Consider the following 27,111-nt stretch of genomic DNA (forward strand, 5'->3'; position numbering starts at 1 on the left):
GGGGCATCTGGGACTTTCCCAGATTCACTGAACATCTGCAAATGAGATTGTACCTTTGTTTTCAAAGAGAGCCAAGAGGAATTAGACCCTGGATCCTAGGCTGCTGAGGTTTCCTGGGGAAGGGACATCTAGAAAAGAACTTTGAAGATCAGATGAAATGTTAGGATTGAAAAATGAGAAGGGTATTCAAGGAATATTGCCAGTGATCTTGACATATAGGACACACAGAATACCTGTCAGGAAATAGAGAGGGATCTAGCATCCTGCCTGGGCTAAGAGAGTAAAAAATTTCCAGAGAAAATTCTCCCCCTGGCAAGTCTTTCTTGCAGTGAGAAATAAACATCACGAGAAAGCAAACTCAAGTTAATTGTGGCTGGGTTAGTAACTAGTAGTGACTTTTCCTCTCTGGATCATTAGCTTGCAGCTCAGTGGTTGCCACTGAGGAGATGTTGGTTATCTGGCACTGAGGGCAAAGAACTGTCCAGATATAAGGATGGGATGCAGGTGGCAGTTGGGCCCATGTGGGAGAGGTACAAGAGAGAGCTAGGTCTCCATGATTACTCCCTAAGCTAGCAGGCATGAGTCTCTGGCCATGAGTATGCCTATTTGCTCTTGCAAAGGACACGGAGAACATAATCAGAGATTTCTGCAGTAACACCAGAGGACAGCCACTGGTGACTCCTTCCTCTCAACAATGCAATTATTTATGTCTACATAATTGGGGAAGGAAATGGCAACCCACTCAAGTATTCTTATCTGAAGAATCCCATGGACGGAGGAGCCTGGTGGGCTACAGTCCATGGGGTCACAAAGAGAAAGACACGACTGAGTGGCTTCACTTCACTTCACTTTGTTGAAGTATTAATTAACCAGTGTCATTGAAGGATTTATTAATACATTTCCAAATTCCCAGTTTGGAGGCCAGGAATGGATTATCCATCTCTACGTCACATGTGCCCAGTATAGGTTATAGGTTCAGTAAATACGTGTAGATAAACAGAACAAGATGAGAAAATCTTCCTTGACTTTTCTCGCACCAAGGTGAGGACCATGTCGCTGTTTACATCACTTCCTTTTCTTCTTCTGACTGTGGTGACAGCATCTTGTGCAGACACAAAAACAGAGAACTGTGAGAATATCCAGAAGACCTGCCCCGTGATTGCCTGTGGTCCTCCAGACATCAACGGCTTCCCAGGCAAAGATGGACGTGATGGTGCCAAGGGAGAACCAGGTACAGTTTGGGCTGTTCTTTCTCTGTGACTCTTTATCTCCGAAAGGAAACTGCCTGGATTGGGAGGAGGGTAATGTATTCATGCTGCTTGTATTACTCTCAACTACATATTATCATTTGAAACAGAGATACGGCTCTGACTCTGGCATCCCAGACTCTCACACAGGAACCGCTGACACTTGGTGGTCCTGCCAGCTCAGGGAGTTGACCCTCAAGGCAGACCATCCCATGGGACATAGGAGGCTTTTCTTCTATGGTCCTTACAAACAGAAGCTCAGAAAACTTAGCCTTAACTCAGTGTCTCCTTTCCCCTGGGAAGGAATTGGACATCATGTTTTTTGGAGAAATAGAGGAGGAACACAAATGTTGAGTCATGTTTCCTTTTTCCTCCAACAGGTCAAGGAATCAGAGGCTTGCAGGGCCCTCCTGGAAAGATGGGACCTCAAGGAATGCCAGGGATCCCTGGGATACCAGGACCAATAGGCCAAAAAAGAGACCCTGGAGAAAATATGGGTAAGGAGTTTACTTTAGCGAGGTCCAGGTTGAAGTCCCCTGGGGTCTGTAGGCTCGAGTATCATGTGGGACCTGCCCCTTCTGCTGCTTCCTGGGGTATCGGGGTCCAGCCTCGATATGGCCCAGGGTATCCTCGGGATGAACAGCGTCGGCGTCAGAGAGAGAGAGAGAAAGAGAGAGACAGGGGCTGATGATTCCTTGGTTTACGCAGGAAACCAATAAAACCCCAGCACGGGGTTTGCTCTGTTTACGTAGGCCACAGGCGCCCTCTCAAATCACTGGAGGCACCCCACCAGGGCACCCCCTCGAGTGGGTCTTAGAAGCCCAGGCAGATAAGTAAACTCAGAGGGCCCAGCGCTCCAAGGATCTCAACCAGAAAAAGAAGAATAGAGAAAAGGACGGAAAAAGAGAAAGAACGACATGGGGAGACCAAGCTTCAGTGAGCAAGGCCCAAAACTTTATTTTCCAGTGCTGCTTTTATACCGTAAGTTGTGCACGTAAAAAATAAAGAAAGAGAGGTACAGAGTCACGCCAAAATCACGCGGGGTCAGCAGTCTTGACCCTTATCAGGATCAGGGCTCATTTTTGTATGTCTCATGATATACAAAAGTTTTGGGTGGTTTACATCATCTTCTGGCCAGGTGGCCTGCTAACAGTTTATGGCCCTCTCTCCTAACAAAGGTTAGTTAGCTAGAAAAAGTCTTATATTCTTTTAAGATGATTTTCCTAAAGTCAGGTGCTATACACATGACAAGGTTACATTCCTATAAGGCACAGGTGTAGTGAGCTACAAGAAAGGAATTTATTAACTTAAGATCTGATGTGGTTAAATCAAAGGCTACTACTTATATTCTCTATATGTGATTAATATATTTCTAAGGATACAATAGAGGAAACTTTGCAGCAAGCATTAATTCAACAATGAAATCTTTTTTAGTACTACTCTATTGATTTTAACTTCTTCAACAGATTTCTGTATTTTAGAATATTAGGCTTTCTGTCCTTGCATGGCTGGGAGGCTATAAACGGTCACACTCATAGTTGTAAGAGCCCAGACAAACTTGTCATGCAAGTTAGAAAGCTATCAGAGGGGCTTGGATTAGAACAATCCTATTAAGCCAAGGAGAACTTTTTAACTACAGCTCTGAATTAATGTTTTCTGAATTAATGTTTTCAGAGAAAGGTGGTTGGGGGGAAGCCCCCGTAAGTATTAGAGGACTTGATAAGAGGGCTAAGGTAGTAAGGCAGTCAGACTCTGGTTTTCTTTGGGGTAGATGCTCAGGTAAGTCCAAGGGGTTCCTCAAGTCCTGATTAGCCTTTGCCTGTCAGGCCTCTTCCCCAATTGACCTTTGCCACGGGTAGGATTCCCTCGCTGGCTCCCGGCACTGGGGAGATGCACAGCTCTGCTTCCTGACTAAGCAGCCTCCAGCTTCTCTAGGTTACTTAAAGCCTCAGGAATTCCTGTCAATTCCTGAATATAGAGTCACAAACCGTTCAGAGCCAAACCCTCACCAGATGTCTACTGGAGGATCTGAGCCCTGGCTATCCTTCAGCTGAAACAATTTGGTCCAAAAGGGAGAATATATGTGTTGGGCTTATTTTGCTTATTTTCACAAGAGCAGTAGATATATGGTATGTCAGTTATCTCTTACTTCATGGAAAAAAAAACACAGCCATTTATTTAAATCAAAATTCTGTGAATCAAGTAATTTCTTTGCTGGTCTCAGCTGGACTCACTCATGTGTCCACTGATGGCCAATGGTCTGACTTACATGTTGGCTGCTGTCCTCCCATCACCTGGAGTGATGAAGGTGGTTGAGCCATGGGTCTCTCATCCTCCAGTTGACTCACCTGGCCTTAATCACATAGAGGTGATCACAGGATTCACAAGAAAAGGAAGAGAAGAAGGTTTAAGGCCTCCTTAAGGCTTAGGATACATACACTATTGCTTCTGCCACATTGTATTGATCAACACAAGTCACAAGGCCAGCTCAGATTCAAGGAGTGGCGAATAGACTGCCTTTCCCAAGAAAAGCTGTATCATGTTGAGGTTATTTTTGCCATCTACTACACACAGCATGTCTCATGCCCTTCCCCATGGATAATGGGCAACTCAGAGAAACCCTAGTTCACTGATTAATGGGACAAACTCAGGGAAAAACAAACAACAAAATGAACAAAAACAAAACATCCCCAAAGATGAAACTCCGTAGACTTTATAGTCAATATTTGCCAGCTCATAATAATTCCTCCTTAGTTTATTCCACAGTGTTGTCCATGATAGAGCTATCTGTTTGGAGAAATAAAATAATTAGTGACTAACTTGGCATGTGGAGTGCTATAATGCTATTAACAGATCAACAGGGAGCATATGTATCTGCATGTGTGTGTGGGTATGTATGTGTCTATAAAGTATCTTTACATACATTCACAGACGAAGAGTCATGTTTTGGGTTAAATGGAAATAAAGACAATTTTCCTTCATTTGCTTCTTGATATTTCTTTTTCTTCAAAAAGCAAATATCAATATAAAAGAAACTTTTAATTTTAATTTTTTTTTAGTTTGAAAAGGTAACCTACCCCCTTATAGTTCTAAGATAACTTCTTAACAACACTCTTTCATTTTGTTAATTTTCTAGGTGACTATATTAGCCTGGCTACTTCAGAAAGAGCAACTCTGCGATCTGAATTGAACCAGATCAAAAACTGTAAGCCTTCTCTCTTTTCAGGCAGCTTGAAGTTTGGTAAAGTGAAAGACAACATTTATTGAATATATTTAATTTTCTAGTACCTGGATAGGTGTCTATTCATATTCTGATTTCATGAAATCCTCACAACAACTTTTGGTAGAAGACAAAAGGAAAAGGAAGGCAAAGGAAAAGTACACAATTTGCTCAAAAGCATAGAACTAATGAGTAGCAGGGCAACTTATAAACTGAAGTCAATCTGATACCAGAGAGGGCTACCCAGGTGGCTCAGTGGTAAACATTCCACCTGCCAATGCAGGAGATGTAGGAGATGCAGCTTTGATCCCTGGGTTGGGAAGATCCCCTGGAGTAGGAAATGGCAATCCACTTCAGTATTCTTGCCCCCATGGACAGAGGAGCCCAGCGGGTTGCAATCCATGGGGCCTCAAAGAGTCAGACACAACTGACCAAATGAGCATCCATGCATGCTAATACCAGAGAGCTGATTCTGTTTCCTTGTATTACAGTGTGCGGTGCACATACAGGTCACTGAAAATGGGACCTCCACCTCTTCCCCTTTGTTTTGCTGGTGCTGACAACTGGCAAGGGGGCTTAACCTGTTACTTGCCCTGAGACAAATATTCAAAGTAAAACTTAGAATTCCAAATTATGTGTATTCTAGAATATGGTCCAAAGAGACAAAGGCCTTTGTTCCAGTCCATCTGTTCAGGTTAGGGCTGCTAGATTTAATCAAAAAAAAAAAAAAAAAAAGGTTACGAGTTAAATCTGAATTTCACGTAAACAACAGCAATTTTTTTTTTTGGTATAAATATGTCTTCGGAGAAGGCAATGGCACCCCACTCCAGTACTCTTGCCTAGAAAATCCCATGGACGGAGGAGCCTGGTAGGCTGCAGTCCATGGGGTCGCTACGAGTCAGATATGACTGAGCAACTTCACTTTCACTTTTCACTTTCACACATTGGAGAAGGAAATGGCAACCCACTCCAGTGTTCTTGCCTGGAGAATCCCAGGGTCGGGGGAGCCTGGTGGGCTTCCGTCTATGGGGTCACACAGAGTCGGACACGACTGAAGTGACTTAGCAGCAGCAGCAGCATAAATATGTCTTAAAAACTGCATATGAGGTCTTTATACTAAAATTTAAAAAAAAATCCACTGCTTTTCTATAATTCAAATGTAACTGGACATATCATATTTTATGTGGCATCTGTACTATAGAAACTTTCATCCAGAAAAATATCTTGGCTGGACTTAGAGACAAACCATGTCACCTATATTTTCCCATTTTAGGGCTAATCTTCTCTCTGGGCAAAAGAGTTGGGAAGAAAGTATTTTTTACCAATGGTGAAAAGATGCCTTTTAATGAAGTGAAGACTCTATGTGCACAGTTCCAGAGCCGTGTGGTCACCCCTATGAATGCTGAAGAAAACAGGGCCCTCAAGGATTTCATCACTGCAGAGGCCTTCCTGGACATCACAGATCAGGAGACTGAAGGCCAATTTGTGGATCTGACCGGAAGGTGGGTGACCTACCAAAACTGGAATGACGGCGAGCCTAACAATGCTTATCCTGGGGAGCACTGTGTGGCACTTCTGTTGGATGGCACATGGAATGACATCGCTTGTTCTTCCTCCTTTTTGACTGTCTGTGAATTCTCTGAGGGAGCATAAGCCTCAAGTCCTCCTGTGCCTACAACCTGCTTTGGAAGATAAATCTATGTCAATTTCACACAGTACTGAATTGCTCTTTTGTGGGGAAACAGACAATGAGAAGAATGGGTTGAGAATGATGAGAAGTGGAAGTGAAAAGCGAGAAGAGACTTATAGTGGTGTAAGAGTTTCTGGTTCAGACCCAATCACTAACAATAATCACTTCAGTAACAACAAAATAACAGTAGTAATAGTAGCAACAGCAGTAATAGTGTGAGTACTAATAACATATTTAAAAATGTTTACTATGAGTCAGACATTACATGTAAGATTACACATTAATTATCTAATTTAGTTAGGCTGTTCATTTTTGTTTGAGAGTTATCTAAGGTAAAAAAAAATGGATTTATTTTTATATTACTCTAAACACCTGTGTTCTATTGAACCTTTCTTTCTCCTTGGGTTGAGGGTTAACCTTAATGACATCTTTCCAGCCTAATTGCCATAGCTTTTCTCTCAGTCTCAGATATTATCTATTTTGTTGCTTTCTTTCTAAACTATATTTTACTTTCTTTTTAAGGAACTGCTACACTATGTAAATAACATAAATATCAAACGAATGGATTTATGAATTCTCACATATATATACAGCCATATAACCAACTTCCAAATCAAGATACAGAACATTTCTAGCATCTTAAAAGCCTCTTATAGTTGACATCCCTGAAGGTAAATACTATTCTGAGCTCTATTATTATACTTTAATTTTGTGCATGATATTTCATATAGGTGGAATAAAGTGTATAAACTTCAGATGATGGAATCATACTATACATACAGTTTTATGTCTTGCTGTTTTTCATTCAAAATTAAGTCTGTGAGATTCATTCATATTGTTAACAAGTAGAAGTAGATTTTTCATTTTCACTGTCATGTAGGATTCCACTATATGAATGTATCTCAGTGTATTTGTTATATTGCTAATGGACAATTGGACTGCTTCCAGTTTCTGACTGTCGAGAGAAAAACCTGATGAATATTTCTATATTTGTCTTTTGATAGATATGCATTAGTTTCTCTTGGCTATCTAACAAAAAGTAGAACGGGTGGATCATGGAGTAAGCATTGTGTAAGTAACTTCAGTAGATCCTGCCAGTTTTCCAAAATGATCATATAAATTTATACTCCCACCAACAATGTGTGTCAGTTCTGGCTGCCCTGCATATTTGTAAAAGAGTTAACATTTTTAATCCTTTTAACTTTGGCCATTTCTGTGGGGTTTTAATTTCAGATTTTATTTCCTTAAGATTTAGATCTACTTAGGATTTCTATGCCTTTTGGGGAGTTTTGGCAAATTGTGCTTTTTCAGTGAATTTGTGCATTTCATCTGAATTGTTGACTGTGTAGGGATAACATTGTTCCCCAAATTTCCCTATTTGTTTTCAAAGTAAGTAGGATCTGCAGTGATGTCTCCATTGTATTTTTCATGGTTATTTGTACTTTCTTTTTTTCTAAGTAAGTGTTGATAGGGGGTAATTTGTTAATGTTATTAATATTTTTCAAAAGCTACATTTTTTAGTATTGCTTTTCTCTATTAACCTCTATGGTTAATTTCCTTCATATCTGTTCATAGCTTTACATTTCTTGTGATCTCTCCTCATATCAAATATGTTCTTCTCTTTTCTAAATTCATTTAATTAACATTGACAATTAATTTTCTATGTTTCTTCTTTTCTAATATATTCATTTAAAGTTATAAAGTTTCATCTAAGGATTATTTTAGCTGTATTCCATGGGTTTTGATATATAGCATTTGTCACATCGTTCAATTCAACATACTTTATAATTTTCATTGTAATGTCTTCTTTGACTCAGAGCTTATTAATAAATTGATTTAAAAGTGTGCTGTTTAATTCCAAGATACTTGGTAGTTTTAAAAAGTTACCTTCATGTAAATGATTTACAGTTTTATTCCACTGTGGTTAGAAACATACTTTGAATAAATTCAGTCCTTTGAAATTTGTTAAGACTTGCTTTTATGGCACAACTTATGGTTAAATATGACCCAGATAATCATGATGGTGTGATCACTCACCTAGAGCCAGACATCCTGGAATGTGAAGCCAAATGGGCCTTAGGAAGCATCACTATAAACAAAACTAGTGGAGGTGATGGAATCCCAGTTGCGCTATTTCAAATCCTGAAAGATGATGCTGTGAAAGTGCTGCACTCAATATGCCAGCAAATTTGGAAAACTCAGCAGTGGCCACAGGACTGGAAAAGATAGGTTTTCGTTCTAATCCCAAAGAAAGGCAATGCCAAACTATGCTCAAACTACCGCACAATTGCACTCATTTCACAAAGGCTAGTAAAGTGATGCTTAAAATTTTCCAAGCCAGGCTTCAGCAATATATGAACCATGAACTTCCAGATGTTCAAGCTGGATTTGGAAAAGGCAGAGGCACCAGAGATCAAATTGCCAACATTCGCTGGATCATCAAAAAAGCAAGAGAGTTCCAGAAAAACATCTATTTCTGCTTTACTGACTATGCCAAAGCCTTTGACTGTGTGGATCACAATAAACTTGAAAATTCTGAAAGAGATGGGAATACCAGACCACCTGACCTGCCTCTTAAGAAATCTGTATGCAAGTCAGGAACCAACAGTTAGAACTGGACATGGAACAACAGACGGGTTCCAAGTAGGAAAAGGAGTACGTCAAGGTGTATATTGTTACCGTGCTTTTTAAATTATATGCAGAGTACATCATGAGAAATGCTGGGCTGGAGGAAGCACAGCTGGAATCAAGATTGCTGGGAGAAATATCAATAACCTCAGATATGCAGATGACCCCACCCTTATGACAGAAGGTGAAGAAGAACTAAAGAGCCTCTTGATGAAAGTGAAAGAGGAGAGTGAAAAAGTTGGCTCAAAGCTCAACATTCAGAAAACTAAGATCATGACATCCAGTCCCATCACTTCATGGCAAATAGGTGGGGAAACAGTGGAAACAGTGACTGACTTTATTTTTCTGGGCTCCAAAATCAGTTTATGGTGATTGCAGCCATGAAATTAAAAGATGATTGCTCCTTGGGAGGAAAGTTATGTCCAACCTGCTGCTGCTGCTGCTGCTAAATCACTTCAGTCGTGTCCGACTCTGTGTGACCCCATAGACAGCAGCCCACCAGGCTCCCCTGTCCCTGGGATTCTCCAGGCAAGAACACTGGAGTGGGTTGCCATTTCCTTCTCCAATGTGTGAAAGTGAAGTCACTCGGTCATGTCTGACTTGTAGCGACCCCATGGACTGCAGCCTACCAGGCTCCTCCATCCATGGGATTTTCTAGGCAAGAGTACTGGAGTGGCTTGCCATTGCCTTCTCCGTTGTAAGGTCTAGGCATGTTGTTTTGGAGAGTGGACCTAGACAGCATATAAAAAGCAGAGATATTACTTTGTCTACAAAGGTCCATCTAGTCAAGGCTGTGGTTTTTCCAGTGGTTATGTATGGATGTAAGAGTTGGTCTATAAAGAAAACTGAGCACAGAAGAAATGATTCTTTTGAACTGTGGTGTTGGAGAAGATTCTTGAGAGTCCCTTGGACTGCAAGGAGATCCACCAGTCGATCCTAAAGGAGATCAGTCCTGGGTGTTCATTGGAAGAACTGATGTTGAAACTGAAACTTCAATACTTTGGCCACCTGATATGAAGAGCTGACTTATTTGAAAAGACCCTGATTCTGGGAAAGATTGAGGGCAGTAGGAGAAGGGGACCACAGAGTATGAGATGGTTGGATGGCATCACCGACTCAATGAACATGGGTTTCGGTGGACTCCAGGAGTTGGTGATGGACAGGGAGGCCTGGCGTGCTGCGGTTCATAGGGTCACAAAGAGTCAGACACAACTGAGCGGCTAAATTGGCCTGAACTGAATGGTACATGTGTTATGTGCATGTTAAATCATGTGTTTTCTTTAGCTTATAGGTATAACATCAGGCCAGGATGTTAAACTTGATGTTTATAACATCTTACTAAATATAGCCATTTAAAATCAGTTTCTAAAAAATGTACATTAAAATATCCAACTATGATTGTGTATTTGTTTCTCATATTTTTCTGCCATTTCTTGTTCTCTCTATATTGAAACCATATTAGCAGTCACCTAAAAATTTAGTATTACTATGCTTTTATGTCTTTATTCCTCTTTTCATTTTGGAAATATGCTCTTTATTCCTAGTAATGTTGTTTCACCGAAGCGTTATTTTAACGAAAGGGCCCTCATCAGCTTTCTTTCATTTTGTACTCTCATGATATGTGCCTTCCCATCATTTTACATTTACCCACTTCTGTCCTTATATTTAGAATGTTTCTCTTTTATTAGCATATACTTGGCTCTTTTGAATATCTAATGTGACAATCTACATTGGATCTACAGCTCTATCATTTAATGGCTATGTTATCTTGAGTTAGACTTCTGTTGAAGAGTTTAGTTCATATACATTAAATTTAATTATTAATATAACTGGTTCAAATATAGCTTTTTAATTTTTTAAATCAATTCCATTCTTTTTTTTTACTTATTCCTTCGTTCCTGCCTTATTTTGGATTAATCATATTTATTTCCATCTTATCTATTTGATATTTAGTCAGACCCTTGAACACTATTCTTTCGGTGATTTTCCTGTGGAATATAATACACATCGTTATTGCCTTATCATTTTGCACCATAAACTAATACTTGACTACTTCCCAAACAAGGCACAAATCTCACTAGAGTTTCACTCCACTTGTTCTCCTCCTGCTTTATTCTTGCTGTTGTTACATATGCATAAACTCCACAATAAATTACTCTTGTCATTGCTGTATGGATCATTAATATTTTAGGTGTACACTTTCCAGAGATTGTTATACCTTCTTGCAGTTTAGTTCTTCCACTCAGGATAATTTTCTTTCAGTGTGAAAAACTTCAATTTTCCATTTGTTACACCTTCCCTAGTGACTCTAAATATTTTGCCAGTTTTTTTTTTCTCTAGCATATTTCCTCTGCCACACTGAGGTCAGTCTTATCCCCAGAATTGGCAATGTCCCTAAAGGAACAAATATGTATCTGTAATTCGATATTGGAAGCATTATTTATAATGTATTAATAGAATTCAGTTTACCTTGTTTTCAGTGCTCTACAATACTCTGATATGATTAAAATATAATCTTGATTAACTTTTTCTGGCTTTTTCTAACCATTATAGTGGAAGCCATAGCAGAAGCCTTATTATCCACCTAATTCCTGAATCTAGTCTTTCAGTTCAGTTCAGTTGCTCAGTCGTGCCCGACTCTCTGCGACCCCATGAATCACAGCACGCCAGGCCTCCCTGTCCATCACCAACTCCCGGAGTTCACTCAAACTCATGTCCACAGAGTCGGTGATGCCATCCAGCCATCTCATTCTCCGTCGTCTCCTTCTCCTCTTGCCCCCAACCCTTCCCAGCATCAGAGTCTTTTCCAGTGAGTCAACTCGTCGCATGAGGTGGCCAAAGTATTGCAGTTTCAGCTTTAGCATCAGTCCTTCCAATGAACACCCAGGATCGATCTCCCTTAGAATGGACTGGTTGGATCTCCTTGCGGTACAAGGGACTCTCAAGAGTCTTCTCCAAGACCACAGTTCAAAAGCATTAATTCTTCGGCGATCAGCTTTCTTCACAGTCCAGCTCTCACATCCATACATGACCACGGGAAAAACCATTGCCTTGACTAGATGGACCTTTGTTGGCAAAGTAATGTCTCTGCTATTTAATATATTATCAAGGTTGATCATAACTTTCCTTCCAAGGAGTAAGCGTCTTTTAATTTCATGGCTGCAATCAGCATCTGCAGTGATTTTGGAGCCCAAAAAAATAAAGTCTGACGCTGTTTCCACTGTTTTTCCATCTATTTCCCATGAAGTGATGGGACCAGATGCCATGATCTTTGTTTTCTGAATGTTGAGCTTCAAGCCAACCTTTTCACTCTCCTCTTTCACTTTCATCAAGAGGCTTTTGAGTTCCTCTTCACTTTCTGCCATAAGGGTGGTGTCATCTGCATATCTGAGGTTATTGATATTTCTCCCGGCAATCTTGATTCCAGCTTGTGCTTCTTCCAGCCCAGCATTCCTCATGATGTACTCTGCATATAAGTTAAATAAGCAAGGTGACAATATACAGCCTTGACGTACTCCTTTTCCTATTTGGAACCAGTCTGTTGTTCCACGTCCAGTTCTGACTGTTGCTTCCTGACCTGCATACCGGTTTCTCAAGAGGCAGGTCAGGTTGTCTGGGATTCCCATCTCTTTCAGAATGTTCCACAGTTTTTTGTGATCCACACAGTCAAAGGCTTTGGCATAGTCAATGAGGCAGAAATAGATGTTTTTCTGGAACTCTCTTGCTTTCTCCATGATCCAGCAGATGTTGGCAATTTGATCTCTGGTGCCTCTGCCTTTTCTAAAACTTGCTTGAACATCTGGGAGTTCACGGTTCACATATTGCTGAAGCCTGGCTTGGAGAATTTTGAGCATGACTTTACTAGTGTGTGAGATGAGTGCAATTGTGCAGTAGTTTGAGCATTCTTTGGCATTGACTTTCTTTGGGATTGGAATGAAGACTGACCTTTTCCAGTCCTGTGGCCACTGCTGAGTTTTCCAAATTTGCTGGCATATTGAGTGCAGCACTTTCACAGCATCATCTTTCAAGATTTGAAATAGCTCAACTGGAATTATACAGTGGAAGTGAGGAATAGATTTAAGGTACTAGATCTGATAGATAGAGTGCCTGATGAACTCTGGACGGAGGTTTGTGACATTGTAAAGGAGACAGGGACCAAGACCATCCCCATGGAAAAGAAGTGCAAAAAAGCAAAATGGCTGTCTGAGGAGGCCTTACAAATAGCTGTGAAAAGAAGAGAAGCAAAAAGCAAAGGAGAAAAGGAAAGATATAAGCATCTGAATGCAGAGTTCCAAAGAATAGCAAGGAGAGATAAGAAAGCCTTCCTCAGTGATCAATGCAAAGAAATAGAGGAAAACAACAGAATTGGAAAAACAAGAGATCTCTTCAAGAAAATTAGAGATAGCAAGGGTACATTTCATGCAAAGATGAGCTCGATAAAGGACAGAAATGGTGTCACTGACATCTTGTGGAGCCCTAGTCCTTCTTCAACAACCCAGCCTAGAACACTTTAGGGGGACATGGCTCCTCCAACCCTTGCAAGTCAGGACTTTTGACACTCCAAACTGTGTCCCTAGCCCTGCTCCACAATTCCACGCTTTGAGAAGTTGGAAAGATACATGAAAATGTCACAAGCCACACCATCGCTATGAAAGAACTCCACATGAAAGCAGCAACTAAAGGCAGAAACATACAAAAATAGAAAAGAGAAACGCTCCCAAGCCCATTTTCACCATGGGACAGTCAGTGAGAGCGCTTAGGCCACACTCAATTTAAACACATTCGGGGACATTTTCCCATTTTTGGTGACTTATATCAGTTCCTGTAATTTCAGGGACAAAACAGCTTCAAATATTGCCTTTTCGCTCAGCAAGTGACTTTTGAGATGCTGCAACATTTGAGAAAAGGGAACACATGAGATCCTGAGGCCTAACCTTTATTTTCCTGTGACCACATCTTTTCTTCCCCATAGAACCCTGCACACTTACTTGAAATCTCCTGATCTCAAATTTCCCTTTCCAGTGCAAAGTGTGGCATGAGTTTTTCCTATAGGCAGCCTCCACTCCCTTTAAGAGCGGGACATTCAACACACAACATGGGGCAACACTCCCAGTAGAGCTCACGGTTTCATGCTTAGATGCAATGACCCATCTATCTATCATTTCCCACCATGCAGGTCCTATAGCTACCAAGGCCTGGTACCTTGGAGCCACTGCTGCTACAGCCCCTTCCGTTATGCTCTGAGGCCTCTCACCTTCGGTAGGCTCCCTTGAGTCCACATTAGTGTCTACTGGACAATTATTCTCAGAGACCCGAGTTGTTACACCTGCTGGGGAGGCTTCTGCAGCCTATGCTTCTGGAGCCCTTGGGGAGGACCTGCAAGCTTTTGGCTCTAGGATCTCCCCAAATCTGCTTTCTTACAGCTTTGAGTTATCAAAGCCTTAGATAATTTTCATTCTCTGACATCATAAATGTTCTTTTCTGTCATATTGCATTCTGCTTGCAGTTTTTCTATATCTTTCCCTTTCTTTCTCTTTCCTGTATCTCCCTCTCTCTTTTTTAAGTTTTATTGCATAATATCTGAAAAGAATCCTGATTTATACTGAACAGGGTAGAGAAACGTATGTGGAGATTGGTTATGGAAGGTCATAAACTGTGTGTGGTCCCATCTCACAGTCTTTGAGTCGCAAATGCATCAGAAGGATCAAGATAGTTAATGTTTGTCTTAAGCATGAACTTTCTCAGGCCAGCCCTCAGGGCACCTATGTCTGAATGGGAAATTTCAGTTTGGGTCCCTCAGTGTGGACAATTTGATGTGATAAGTACTGAAGTGGACTGAGTTATGGCCCTCAAAGATATATCCTTGCCCTAATCCCTAGAACCTGAGAATGTTACCTTTTGTGGCAAAAGAGTGACTAGTACCTCCTATGCAAGGTGATTAAGAGAAAGCTCTTGAGGAAGCGATCACCCTGTGCTTTCAGGGTAGGCCCTATGTATAACCACACATATCCTTATATGAGAGAAAAAGGGGGAGTTGGTAGGTAGACACACAGAGAAGAAGACAGACAGAAGAGGAAAAAGCAATGTGTCCACAGAGACAGAGGTTAAAGTCTGTAGCCACAAACCAATGAATGCCTGAAGCCAACAGAAGCTAGACGATTCATGGAACACATTCTTCACTAGAGCCTCTGAAGTGACTATAGCCCTGTAGACACCTTGATTTCAGCCTTCTATACTCAAGAAATTTTATAAAATAAATTTAATTTAAGTGATCTGGGTTGTGTTATACTATACCTATGCACAGGAGGTTTTCCTCAGGCAGGACTGGGTGAAAAAGCCACAAGATTGTGAAGAACATGTGACGCTTGTCCCTGTGTTGTTTCAACACGGTGGCCACCAGCAGCATTGATCCCCTTTGAAGGTTGCCTGTGAGCTCAAGGCACCCTCCAATCCATCTTCTCTCAGGAGCCAGGAGGTCACCTTGTCATAGAGAGATGAGGGGAGGAAGCCTTGAGTTTGTGAGCACTGGAATTCTCTCATTCCTGGAGGCCTTCAGCCCCCTGATTCTTTCCTGTGTCCTCTACAATTTAGGTTCATTCATATCTGCCCTAAAATGTGGCCTTCTCAATAATGGTCCCTTAACCTCTGTATCTGCTTATGCATATGCTAAGTTCTAGGTCTTCAAAAATAGCATCTCCATCACCTGTATTAGCCTGGATAGTTTGTTTTCCTCTTATGTTGGCAATATTTTGATTTTGATCCTCCTTCCCTGCCAAGAATGGTTTCTTTCTGCACTTTTGTTAAGTGCAGAAGCTTGGCCAGCCTCTCCATTCCTGTCTCCATTCCTGTTGTGTTCTTCATCAGAGTTCTCAGCTATGGAATGGCCATGGGAAGAATAAAAGAATGAACACATCATACTCTTTAATGAGGAGGTAACTTGTAAGGTGGATGTTGAAAATGAATACAAATGTGTGTCTACACATACATACACACACACACGTACATATACAGACACATATCTCTTGCTACATTTGGCAGAAAAATATTCCAACTGAAACTTCTTCCATAACCTTGAGCTTCCTTTTCTGTTTCTGAACCAGCAAAATTAGAAGAGATATTATAGGGTGAAATCACCAAGATATTCCAGTAGCAGCAGGGCCAGGGCACACTGTTCAGTACAAGCCAGAGCTTGCATCCAGGTGCTGACAATGTGGACATTAAGGTATCCTGCCTTCTGGGGGATGGGCATGCTGATATTGTCAGTATGCAAGCAGGGCCTGGAGCATCTCATATATGACTGAAATAGAGCATTGGATGTTTGAACTATTAAAAGTAAATTGAGACAAATTAAATTTTATAAGAGCAAACACTGATTTGAATAGGGTGGCACCATACTGAAAGTAGTTAGGAACGTTCAGTTGGCAGAAGATAAGGGGAAGTTTTTTTTATAGAGAACATGTAGAAACAAAGCAAACAAATTATTTGATTGGCTATAGCCTGAGAAGTTGCCTTATTTGGGAAAGCCTAGTTGGCTGTTTGTTACTGGTTGTTTTTAAGCTTTGTTTTCTCAGGTTCAAGTGCAATGACCCTGTCTTAGATTTCAGTTTGCTTACATAGGCTGCCAGAGCCATCCCAGTCTGCTACCCTCCTTGTTTAATTACTTTAACACTTATCAAAACTAAAGTGATTTTGTTTCAATACAAATCCTACATGGAAAACAAATATATACAAGAGTTAAAGGAGTAATTTCATCATAAATAATGTTTGTTTGTTTGCTTTTTGACTCAGCTTTAATGGCATTCTGTATCAGATAGATTCATGTTTTTCTACCAGGATTCATTACCAGGAATGAAAGGAGTATGACTATATGATGGTTTCTAACTAACTCTGACATATCAATAATTCCAGTGGATCAACTTGCCTCCATAGCAATAACAACTTGAGATCAAGAGTAATAAATGCTGGAGAGGACGTGTAGAAAAGAGAATGCTCTTGCCCCGTCGGTAGGAATGTAAATTGATACAGCCACTATGGAGAACAGTATAGAGATTCCTTAAAAAACTAGAAATAAAACTACCATATGACCCAACAATCCCACTACTGTGCATATGCCCTGAGAAAACCATAATTAAAAGAGATATATGTACCCCAATGTTCATTGAAGTACTTTTTACAATAGCTAGGACTTAGCAGCAGCAGCAGCAGGATATAAAAGTAGCTTAGATGTCCATTGACAGATGAATGGATACAGAAATTGTGGTACATATATACAATGGAATATTACTCAGCTATAAAAAGAATGCATTTGAGTCAGTCCTAATGAGGTGGGTGAAAGTGAAGGTTGCTTGCTCATGTCCTACTCTTTGTGACCCCCATGGGCTATGCAGTCCACAGAATTCTCCAGGCTAGAATACTGGAGTAGGTGGCCTTTTCCTTCTCCAGGGGATCTTCCCCTGAGGTGGGTGAACCTAGAGCCTACTATACAGAGTGAAATAATAAAGAGAAAGAAAAATATTGTATTCCAAATATTGAAATCTAGAAAGATGATACTGATGAACCTATTTCCAGGATAGCAACGAAGACGCAAACATACAGAACAGACTTGTGGACATAGTGGGGAAAAGAGAAGGTGGGACAAATTAAAAGAACAGCATAGAAACAGACACACTCCCAATGTAAAATAGACAGCAGGTGGAAATATGCTATGTGACACAGGGAACTCAACCCAGAGCTCTGTGACAACCTAGAATGGGGAGGCAGATGGGAGGGGGTTCAGGAGAGAGGGGACATATGTATACCTGTGGCTGATTCATGTTGATATATAGCAGAAACCTACACAATATTGTAAAGCAGTTATCTTCCAATAAAAAAAAAGAGTAAACCTTAAAAAAATATTTTTTTTCTTGTATTTGGAAAGCTAACAAGCATAGCTTTATACAACATGAGACAGAGTACTCTAATAAATTTAAAATTTTGAAACCCAAAGTTATTAATGATGGTTATAGTCTTATGTAATTGGAAAAAGAGTACATCAAGGCTGTATATCGTCACCCTGTTTATTTAACTTATATGCAGAGTACATTATGTGAAATACCAGGCTGGATGAAGCACAAGCTGCAATCAATATTGCCAGGAGAAATATCAATAACCTCAGATATGCAGATGACACCACCCTAATGGCAGAAAGCTAAGAGAAGCTAAAGAGACTTTAGAGAAATTAAAGAAATTAAAGAGAAGGTGAAAGAAGAGATGTTGGCTTAAATCTCAACATTCAAAAAACTAAGATCATGGCATATGGTCCCATCACTTCATGGCAAATAGATGGGAAAAAAATGGACAGTGACAGAATTTATTTTCTTGGGCTCCAAAATCACTGTGCATGGTGACTGCAGCCTTGAAATTAAAAGAGACTTTCTCCTTGGAAGAAAAGTTGTGATACACCTAGAGAACATATTAAAAAGCAGAGACATTATTTACAGGGTAGCAATGAAGAAACAGACATAGAGAATAGACTTAAGGACATGGGGAAAGGGGAGGAGAGGGTGAGATGTATGGGAAAAGTAACATGGAAACTTACATTACCACATGTAAAATAGATAGCCAAGGAGAATTTGCCATATGGCTCATGAAACTCAAACAGGGTCTCTGTATCAACCTGGAGGGATGGAATGGGGAAGGAGATGGGAGGGAGGTTCAAAAGGGAGGGCATATATGTATTCCTGTGACTGATTCATGTTGAGGTTTGACAGAAAACAATAAAATTCTGTAAAGCAATTATCCTTCAGTTAAAAATAAATAAACTAATAATAATAAAAAATAAAGCAGAGGCATTACTTTGCTGACAAAGTTAGCTATAGTTAAAGCTATGGTTTTTCCAGTGGTCATAAATAGATGTGAGAGTTGGACCATAAAGAAGGTTGAGTCCCGAAGAATCGATGCTTTCAAATTGTCATACTAAAGAAGACTCTTGAGAACCCCTTGGACTGCAAGGAGATCAAACAAGTCAACCCTAAAGGAAACCAATCCTGAATATTCATGGAATGAACTGATGCTAAAACTCCAATACTTTGCCACCTGATATGAAGAGCTGATTCATTGGAAAAGACCCTGATGCTGGGAAAGATTGAGTGTGTGAGAAGGGGGTAACAGAGGATGAGATGGTTGGATGGCATCATCGATTCAGTGGACATGAGTTTGAGCAAATTTTGGGAAATAGTGAAGGACAGGGAAGCCTGGCATGTTGCAGTCCATGGGTCGTAAAGAGTTGGACATTAATGAGTGACTAAACAACAGTAAATATTCTTATGTCAGTTTCAAACTTTCAATTTACTTTTTAAGAAATGTCTTATCTTAGTTGCACCGAATGCTAGTGACATGTATAAATATTTATAAAAGATAGTTGGGTACAAGGTGCACTCTGGGGATCTTATTTCAACTATACTTCAACTTACAGTACTTCCATAGACACACTTGGCCCTGACTTTATTTTGAGTAACAGAGAAAATGAAACACAGCCTGCCATCTGGATAGCAACAAGCATTTTTTTCTGCAGTGGAAGACCCAACAGCTGCCCACACAGAAGTCCAGGAGCTATTCCCTGCTCCCAAGTGATCGTTAAGGGGTGACAGAGCTAGATCTATACAAGTAGGTGAAGAAGTGACTTATAAGTAAAATCTTCAGACGTCCCCATCCCTAACAGGAGCATATGTATAGGTGTCACTATGATCTGCTTTTTACGTTTTGAGATTTATTTTCATGATAGTAGTCTCTCGGTTGTTTTTTTTTTTTTTTTTGTATCTTATGTAGTTTTAAAAAATTATAATAAAATGCACACAGCATAAAATGGGCTATCCTAACCATTTTTGAGTGTGCAATTCAGTGGTATGAAAAGATACTCAACATCTCTAATCATCAGATAAATGCAAATCAATGAGATATCACCCCACAACTGTTAGAATGACTATTATCAAAAAGTTAAAAGATTGCAAGCTTGGTGAAGATGTGGAAAAAGGGAACCCTGGCACATTATTGGTGAGAATGTAAATTTGTACAAATATTTCTATTTTTGCCACTATAGAAAACAGTATGGGGTTGCCTCAAAAAAAATTATAAATAGAGCTACCCTATGATCCAACAATTCCACTTCTGAGTATTTATCCAAAGAAAATCAAAACATTAACTTGAAAAAATTCTGCACCTCAATGTATATTGCAGCATCATTTGCAGTAGGCAAGATACAGAAACAACCTAAGTATCTGCATATTGATAAATGGATAAAGAAAATGTAGTACACAGAGAGAGAGAGAGACTGGAATGTTATTCCATCTTTTAAAAAAAAAAATGGACCTATTGCCATTTAGGAACCAGTATATTAAAAAAAAAAAAAAAAAAGACATATTGCCATTCAGGAACTAGCATATCTTATGACAACAGTTCCACAGGAAAGCTTCAAGGCCTCCACAGAGGATATATGAGTCGCAGGAATCATCACACTTGAGGAAGTCTGAAGCAATGCCTCCCAACTTGGTAATTTTTGTTCATTCTACCCTCTTGTCCTGCTCACTGCTTAGCAGACCTTGTTCCTAGGAGGAAATCTTTGTCAGTCTCACCTGATTCTCCTGGGAAGTCCTTTGGGACCTTATGAGGCCCAAAGAGAGGTCATTTTTACCACGCAGTATTACTCCGTAACCCAGCTGGGCTTCCACTTTTATCAGTTTTCCAGGATAGAAAGTTAACCCAAGGCTAGAAAGTTAACCCAAGGTCAAATTCCATAGAATAGAAGAAAGGAAAAATTTGTTAGCGATTTACTCAACATTGAATCATTTCAAAAACTTGTGTATTCTTAGACTGTTTCACAAGAAAGAGCAAATCAAACTTAAAATAAATGGCATGATATAAACATGTCTCTTGTGCTTAGTCATTCAGTCATATCCGACTCTGTGACCCCATGGACTGTAGTCCACTAGGCTCCTCTGTCCATGAAGATTTTGCAGGCAAGGATACTGGGGTGGGTTTCTATGCCCTCTTCCAGGGGATCTTCCCAACCCAGGGATCAAACCCAGGTTTTCTGCATTGTAGGCAGATTCTTTACTGTCTGAACCACCAGGGAAGCCCGAAACATGTCTCTAGATGTTACTGTTTCAGCTGATTACTAGGATGATGAAAAGGACAGGCACAGGTGGGCACTGGGTAGACATGACACAGCCTTGCTGAGCGTTCAAATGAGCTCAGCAGAAGAGCTTCATTGCACTGAACTGACTTGAACAGCAGATTGGAAATGGAACCCACTAGGGTGAATTTCTAAAGTAACTAGTATGGCAATGGACTTTCCAGAAAGTGGTATATTTCTGAGAAGTTCAAATGCATAGAGAAACCTGTGGGGTAATTTTGTTCCCAGTTCTACACAAAGACATATTCACCAGGCAACCCAAGCAATTGTGTTGATAGTCTTCAAATGGATAAAACATTGTTCCTACCACATGTGTGTATCAAGGCTATTTTTACTCAGTTTTATAGCCTTAAATATATATATATATATTTTATAAATTCTATTTCCACCTTTGCAGAAGGCCGGTAGTGCTTTTCTGCATCCCCCACACAGCCATGAGACAACTATTACCTACTATTACCTACAACTGCTCCCCTATTACCACATAGGGGAGCAGAGTGCAGGCAAGGGCTGCTGGGAGTTCTTTGTGCCTGGGGTTTGATGGGCAGACAGTTGTCCTGATCACTGCCTTAGCAAGCTTCATTCCAGGAGGAAATCTCTGTTAGTCCCACCTGATCCTCTTGGAAAGTCCTTTGGGACCTTGTACCTCAGGGAAAGAAGTCTGGTAAGTAGGAGGCGAGGAGACCATGCTCCAGCTGGCATTCCTGTATTTTCCTGCCAATGGTAAACTTTTATGGCCAGAAGCCATCCTTGAAGGTTTTTTTACTTCATTAAATCATCTCTTGTAATTTGGTTATTTCAATATCCACATAGACAGTTCTCTCAAGAACATGATTCTTAATTCCTTAACACTTCACATTGCCAAGATTTTGTTCTCCTTCTAACTAGTACACATGACCCCAGGTAATTTCCAGAACTGTCAATACCATTCATGCCCCTCTCTATTGGTAGAGTTTTAATAATTCCACTTTCTGAAACTTTTCAGCTCACTGCATCCTGGAACCAGGTCCAATGATTTTAGACTTCCTGAGATTATGTAATCCTTGATCCTACCATCTTTCACATCACCCCAGTGCCCTCATAGCCACATTTCCTTCCTATACAGCTTAGATTGTAAAGTTAATCATTAAATCACTCTTGCAATTTCTAATTCCTTTTATTGATTCCTCACCACCTACCTCTTCTAAATGTCCTAGGGAAAAAAAAAATCTCCATCATATTTAACTTCTGCTTTCCATCTTCCTCTTACTTAACATGGAGAGCTGACTGTGGCTATAGAAATACAACCATGATGACCTTCTCACTGTAAATTCATGATTTCAGACATCAAGTAAGCCCAAAGTGTCACCCAGTAACCTTGCAGTATTTATTTCCACTTACTCATATTCCCAAATAAGACCTTTATGCCATGTTCTCTTTTCTTAGGGTTCCCTCTCTTTCTTTCCTAACTTTGGTCTTATCAAAGGATCTTGCTTATTTCAACACAAAATTGAAAACAATTTAAAAAAAAATAGATTTCCCACAATCAGATCTCCTAGGAAATTTTCACTGATGACTATAAATCCTGGCCTCCTTCCATTACTATTGATGAACTCTCTGTGCCTCTTTCTAAGACCAAACCAGTTACTTATGGGCTGGATCTCACCTCCTCTCAGGGACTCAGTGGTATCTCTCTTTGACTAAATTTGCTTTCTCAGTTTTCTTCCTTTTTTTTTTTTTTGTTTATTGTTCCTAGCAGGATGTAAATATGGTATAAAATATCTCATCTGAAAAAATATTTGCCCTCAACCCAGCACCCCTCCGGATATTCTTCATTTCTCCAATCAGTGCCCTTCAAACAAAAAAATTCTCTTCATGATACTTTTACATGCACAATGGCAGAAGTGGTACTTTTATTCAGCACCAATTCCCCTTCTTGAAATCACAAGAATAAACAATCCCTTTGCAGATTGGTTGGGAATAAGTGATCTAGTTCCAGGAGTGCAAGTGTCAGCAAAAAATGATCCAATTCATCCAATCCATGGCCATGTCCATAATGTCTCATCCATTTCTTTTCAGAAATGAGTGTGTGGACAATTTGTAAGTTTGTGGACAATATTTGTAAATTGGAATCATTAGACAGATTTTCCCTGGAAGAAGAATTGGAAAAGAAGAGGATGTGAATAAAAGCTTTCAGCAGTCGTAGACCTGAAGAGTTGCTCTTTAATGGTGAACGGTAAGAGAGAGTTATGCTCTCTGGGGAGTGCTAGTGCGGGATGCAGTTTAACTACAGCATCTTGACTCCCCCAGATTCTGTCCCCATTAATTCTTATTCCCTTCCTCATTTTTCTAGTTGACTGATTTCACAGGAAAAGAATGCCTTATTTCCAATGATGCTTCTTTTCTACAAGAACGCCTGGCTTCTTGTCTAGCAATCACTTAATAGAAGCTTGGCTCAGTATTTTAATTTCAAAGACCTCTTACTATAAACCACTGTTCACTCATGAGCATCTGAAGGGTACTGGCACTATAGAGACATTTTGCTCATGTTGGAGTCTTCCGAGGATCACTGGTAGGCAATTCCTAATACTGTACCCACATACAGATCAGGAAATTGAGGTCCTCCTTAAGTGCAATAAATTGAAAGATATTGCACTGCCAGTAGTTCCCAGCTCAAGTTGTATTCTGGCCGACCCCAAAGAGTCCTAGCCATAGGCTTTATCACAACACTGACTGTTCCTTTGTCTAGAGAATGATTTTTATTTTCTAAATCTGTTGTGAAAATAATTCTATGATCAAGATGCAAAATGAGAAAATAAAAATCACTCGCTTAAGTGTCTTCTATCTTAAAAATCTAAACATGTAGAATAAGTAATATTTTAAGAACAATTAAGAAACCAGGGGACCTGAAGATTTTAGAGTATTTCAGGGTTTTGTTTACTAGGGTAATGTGGAGATGAGTGAATCTAGGAGATAAACCCCTGCATGTTCTGAAGAGAGGTGTCCAGTGAAAATAAGGACGATAACCTCAGTTTCATGGGAAATCAGCTTAAAGAGTGCACCCAGGCTTCCTGGAGGAGGTATAGAACAAGGACCTCTTGCCAGTAACTCTTAGTTTCGACCCAAGGAAGCATCAGATTGAGGTAAAGATGAGGAGGAGTAGGAGAAATAGGAGGACAGGTGACAGTCAAGAGATGGTTTAAGAGGGCCAGAGACCCGCCCCCCCTTCAAAATACCACCTCAAGTGCAGAGATCAAGGATGAAATTCTTCCTGCCAGATGCTCTACTGTTATCTCAAATGCATGAGTTGGAGTTAAAGTGCTGTTTCTGTTAGTTTTTGTCTCAGTTCAATGACCTTTTGTCTGGAGTTGTGTGCTATGTTGTGCTTAGTCACTCAGTCATGCCCAACTCTTGGGAACCCATGGATTAATGAGATTTAATTCAGCCTTTTGAGCTCTCAGTCAATTACCACAATAACCACCGCCTTTAGTTCTAGGTACAGAACTGTCCTTAAGAGTTCCTTCCATTTTCACTTGTGGTCTTGAAGTCACTTTCTGCAGATGCCCAGCTTTTCTTTTTATGGCTCTTCAGGTCAGTTGTTCCACAGCTTTTCATCTCAAGGTCTGTGTTGATAGGTAAATACCCCCAAGAGCTCTCTTTCTTTCTTTCAACAAGCTTTAATAACTTCATTTCCTCTTTCCACAAGATGCTGACCTGCCTTTTTGACTGAGGCTTCCTTAGACTGGATACCTTTATAATAACCTGTCTGGTGGGCTCTTTCCTTGAGCAGTGTTCGTTTAGAATTTGTTTTTCTCTCAATTGTCAGCTTTACATGGCCATTGGGCACTGTAACATCTTTCAGTTTCTTCCAGGATCCTTCTGCCTTGTCAGCAACATGATCTCTGCCACTGGTTCCACATTATCGCTTGTGTCCTCTTCTGCCAAAGAATCAACCAGTTCTTTGCTCTTAAGCCAATATTCCTGCACAGATACCACTACCACCTGATTCTTCACATAGCCATGGAAATCACTTCACTATGGAGATCTTTAATCTTTTTCAGTTTCCCATCATTGGCTCAGACAGTAAAGAGTTTGCCTGCAATGCAGGAGACCAGGGTTCAATCCCTGGTTCAGGAAGGTTCCCTGGAGAAGGGAATGGCTACCCACTCCAGTATTCTTGCCTGGAGAATTCCATGGACAGAAGAGCCTGGTGGGTTACAGTCCATGGGGTCACAAAGTCAGATATGACTGAGCGACTAACACTTTCACAGTATTTTTAAGTGTGTTTTAACTTCCTCCATTTGTGTTTTGATGAATTCTGCTTGTTCTTCCAATGTCTGGATCATAATTGCATTATTATACAGTTATTTTTCATCTGAACATTGAAGAATTTCTGTCCCCAATATCTTGATATAATGTATATGATGTTCCTATTCACAGATCTGGATATATCCAGAACACTTGGCAAATCTGGCTTTTCATCAATTCTATTACTGAATGAAACATGTTGAGAACACTCCATTTTGCTATATCCAGCACTGAATTATTACAGACGTGTTCCCTGTCTCCCTATGAAGAAAACCTTTGTCTGAAAATTGTGTTTAAAACCAAACTAAACCTGAACACTTGAATAACATCACATTCTATCATCTCCCACTGATATCCAGGGAGGGCAAGACTTGGTCTCATATCGATAGGCAATTTTACCATAAAATGTTCCAGTATCTCCTGGGTCTCCAAATAGTACAGAACTTGGTAGGCTGAAATTAATCCATAGTCGTCTAGGTTGATATAGATCCATTGTTGTTTGCTGCAACCATGGCTATTTGGGTTACAGAACATCACTGAAATTACTGAGTTGAGCTGCTCACAGAACCTAACCTGCACCAGAGAACCCAGGCGGACCATGCCTAGAATGGGCTGGATGGGCAGGGCTAAAGTAATAAAGAATCCACACATCTTCAACTCCACTCTTGGCTCTTTTTCTATGCTAAAATTTTTTTCTTCTAGGGTCCCAAATGCCCACCCAATCCTCAGTGTATGCTGTTTCCTCTGCCTGGAAAGTCTTTTCCCTCATCACCCATATGGGAAAGTCAACATAGTCCTGTAACCACCGTCCTTTCTCACCCATGTGTCCCCAGTACCCAAGGTAGAGTTTGGCTCTGATTAGGTGCTCAGGGTTCCATGCATGTTTGTGGAAGAAATACATGAATGAACATCTGAGTGAAGAAAAGAGGAGAAAAGCCAATTATTTGTCATCCATGAAGGGTCTTACAAAATAATCTGCTGATTAAGCATAGGATGTCCTTAAGAATTTAAAGCTTTTGGCAATGGAGATTAGTGGAATAATATAATTTAAAATGTTGAACAAATGTTTACCATCATATGGTCAAGTAATGCTTATCAAAATTTATTATTTTGGATTACAAAAAGATCTTTACTTTTTTTAGAAAAATAAAGTACCATAATGGGGACCATTTCCTATAATTAGAAACAATAACAAAAATTGAAATGTAAACTAGGAAAAACTTCATTAGACACTAAATATGCTGGTGACATGATTTAGACTTTTCAGCTTCTAGAAATGTGAAATAAATTTCTGTTGATGACTGTCCACCCAGTTTTTGGTATTTTCTCAGCCTGAATGAACTAAGAAATTGTATATAATAAAACAATACCTTTCAGATTTCATAAAATCTAAAGACTTGATACAAAACTTCAAGTGCTGAAAACAGAGCAGGTATTTCTGTCTCTCTTTCATATATAGAGAAGGCACAAATTGAAAATAATAAAGAATATATAAGTAGAGATACAGAGGGAAACACATCTTCAAAGCTGACATTTCCAGAATGTGTGTAAAGAACTATAGAGAAGATCAGTTGATAACAACCCTGTTCTGACTCTAGGTCACCTTCCCATTACCACCTGTCATTCTCTATCCCTGTCACCCCTCGTGAGCAGCAGTCTAACCTATCCTGGTGGCCTGTTCATCATGAGTGCAAGAAACAGAAAATTCACATCTAGGTTGGCCAGAAGGCCCAAAACCTAGGTTTCAGCATGGAGTTTGTGTAGGGCTAAAAAAGTCAGTCTAGCATGGCCACCAAGATAAATTTTCTCTATAGGATGAATGGGGACCACAATGATCCCCTCAGCTGGCAAAATTTACAGGCAATGAAGG

The 27,111-nt window shown here is 40.1% G+C and overlaps 1 protein-coding gene across 1 annotated transcript; it reads left to right on the top strand.

Annotated features, from left to right (window-relative positions):
- Positions 1 to 1,050: 1,050 nt before the first annotated feature.
- MBL2 (mannose binding lectin 2) lies at positions 1,051 to 6,120 on the top strand. Its single transcript, XM_055424314.2, has 4 exons — positions 1,051 to 1,231; positions 1,628 to 1,744; positions 4,384 to 4,452; positions 5,741 to 6,120. Exons 1-4 carry the CDS (start codon positions 1,051 to 1,053, stop codon positions 6,118 to 6,120), a joined length of 747 nt encoding a protein of 248 aa, XP_055280289.2.
- Positions 6,121 to 27,111: the final 20,991 nt, after the last annotated feature.

Source organism: Moschus berezovskii, chromosome 12 (genome assembly GCF_049115385.1).
Source record: "Moschus berezovskii isolate FMDL1 chromosome 12, NW_MosBer_1.0, whole genome shotgun sequence".
NCBI classification, from domain to species: domain Eukaryota; kingdom Metazoa; phylum Chordata; class Mammalia; order Artiodactyla; family Moschidae; genus Moschus; species Moschus berezovskii.

What these genes read in the sequence shown, in the direction of transcription:
- MBL2 (XM_055424314.2), top strand. Translation starts at nt 1,051, where the DNA reads ATGTCGCTGTTTACATCACTTCCTTTTCTTCTTCTGACTGTGGTGACA. An exon ending in TGGTGCCAAGGGAGAACCAG is followed by an intron (nt 1,232 to 1,627) that starts GTACAGTTTGGG and finishes TTCCTCCAACAG; the next exon opens with GTCAAGGAATCAGAGGCTTG. An exon ending in ATTGAACCAGATCAAAAACT is followed by an intron (nt 4,453 to 5,740) that starts GTAAGCCTTCTC and finishes TTCCCATTTTAG; the next exon opens with GGCTAATCTTCTCTCTGGGC.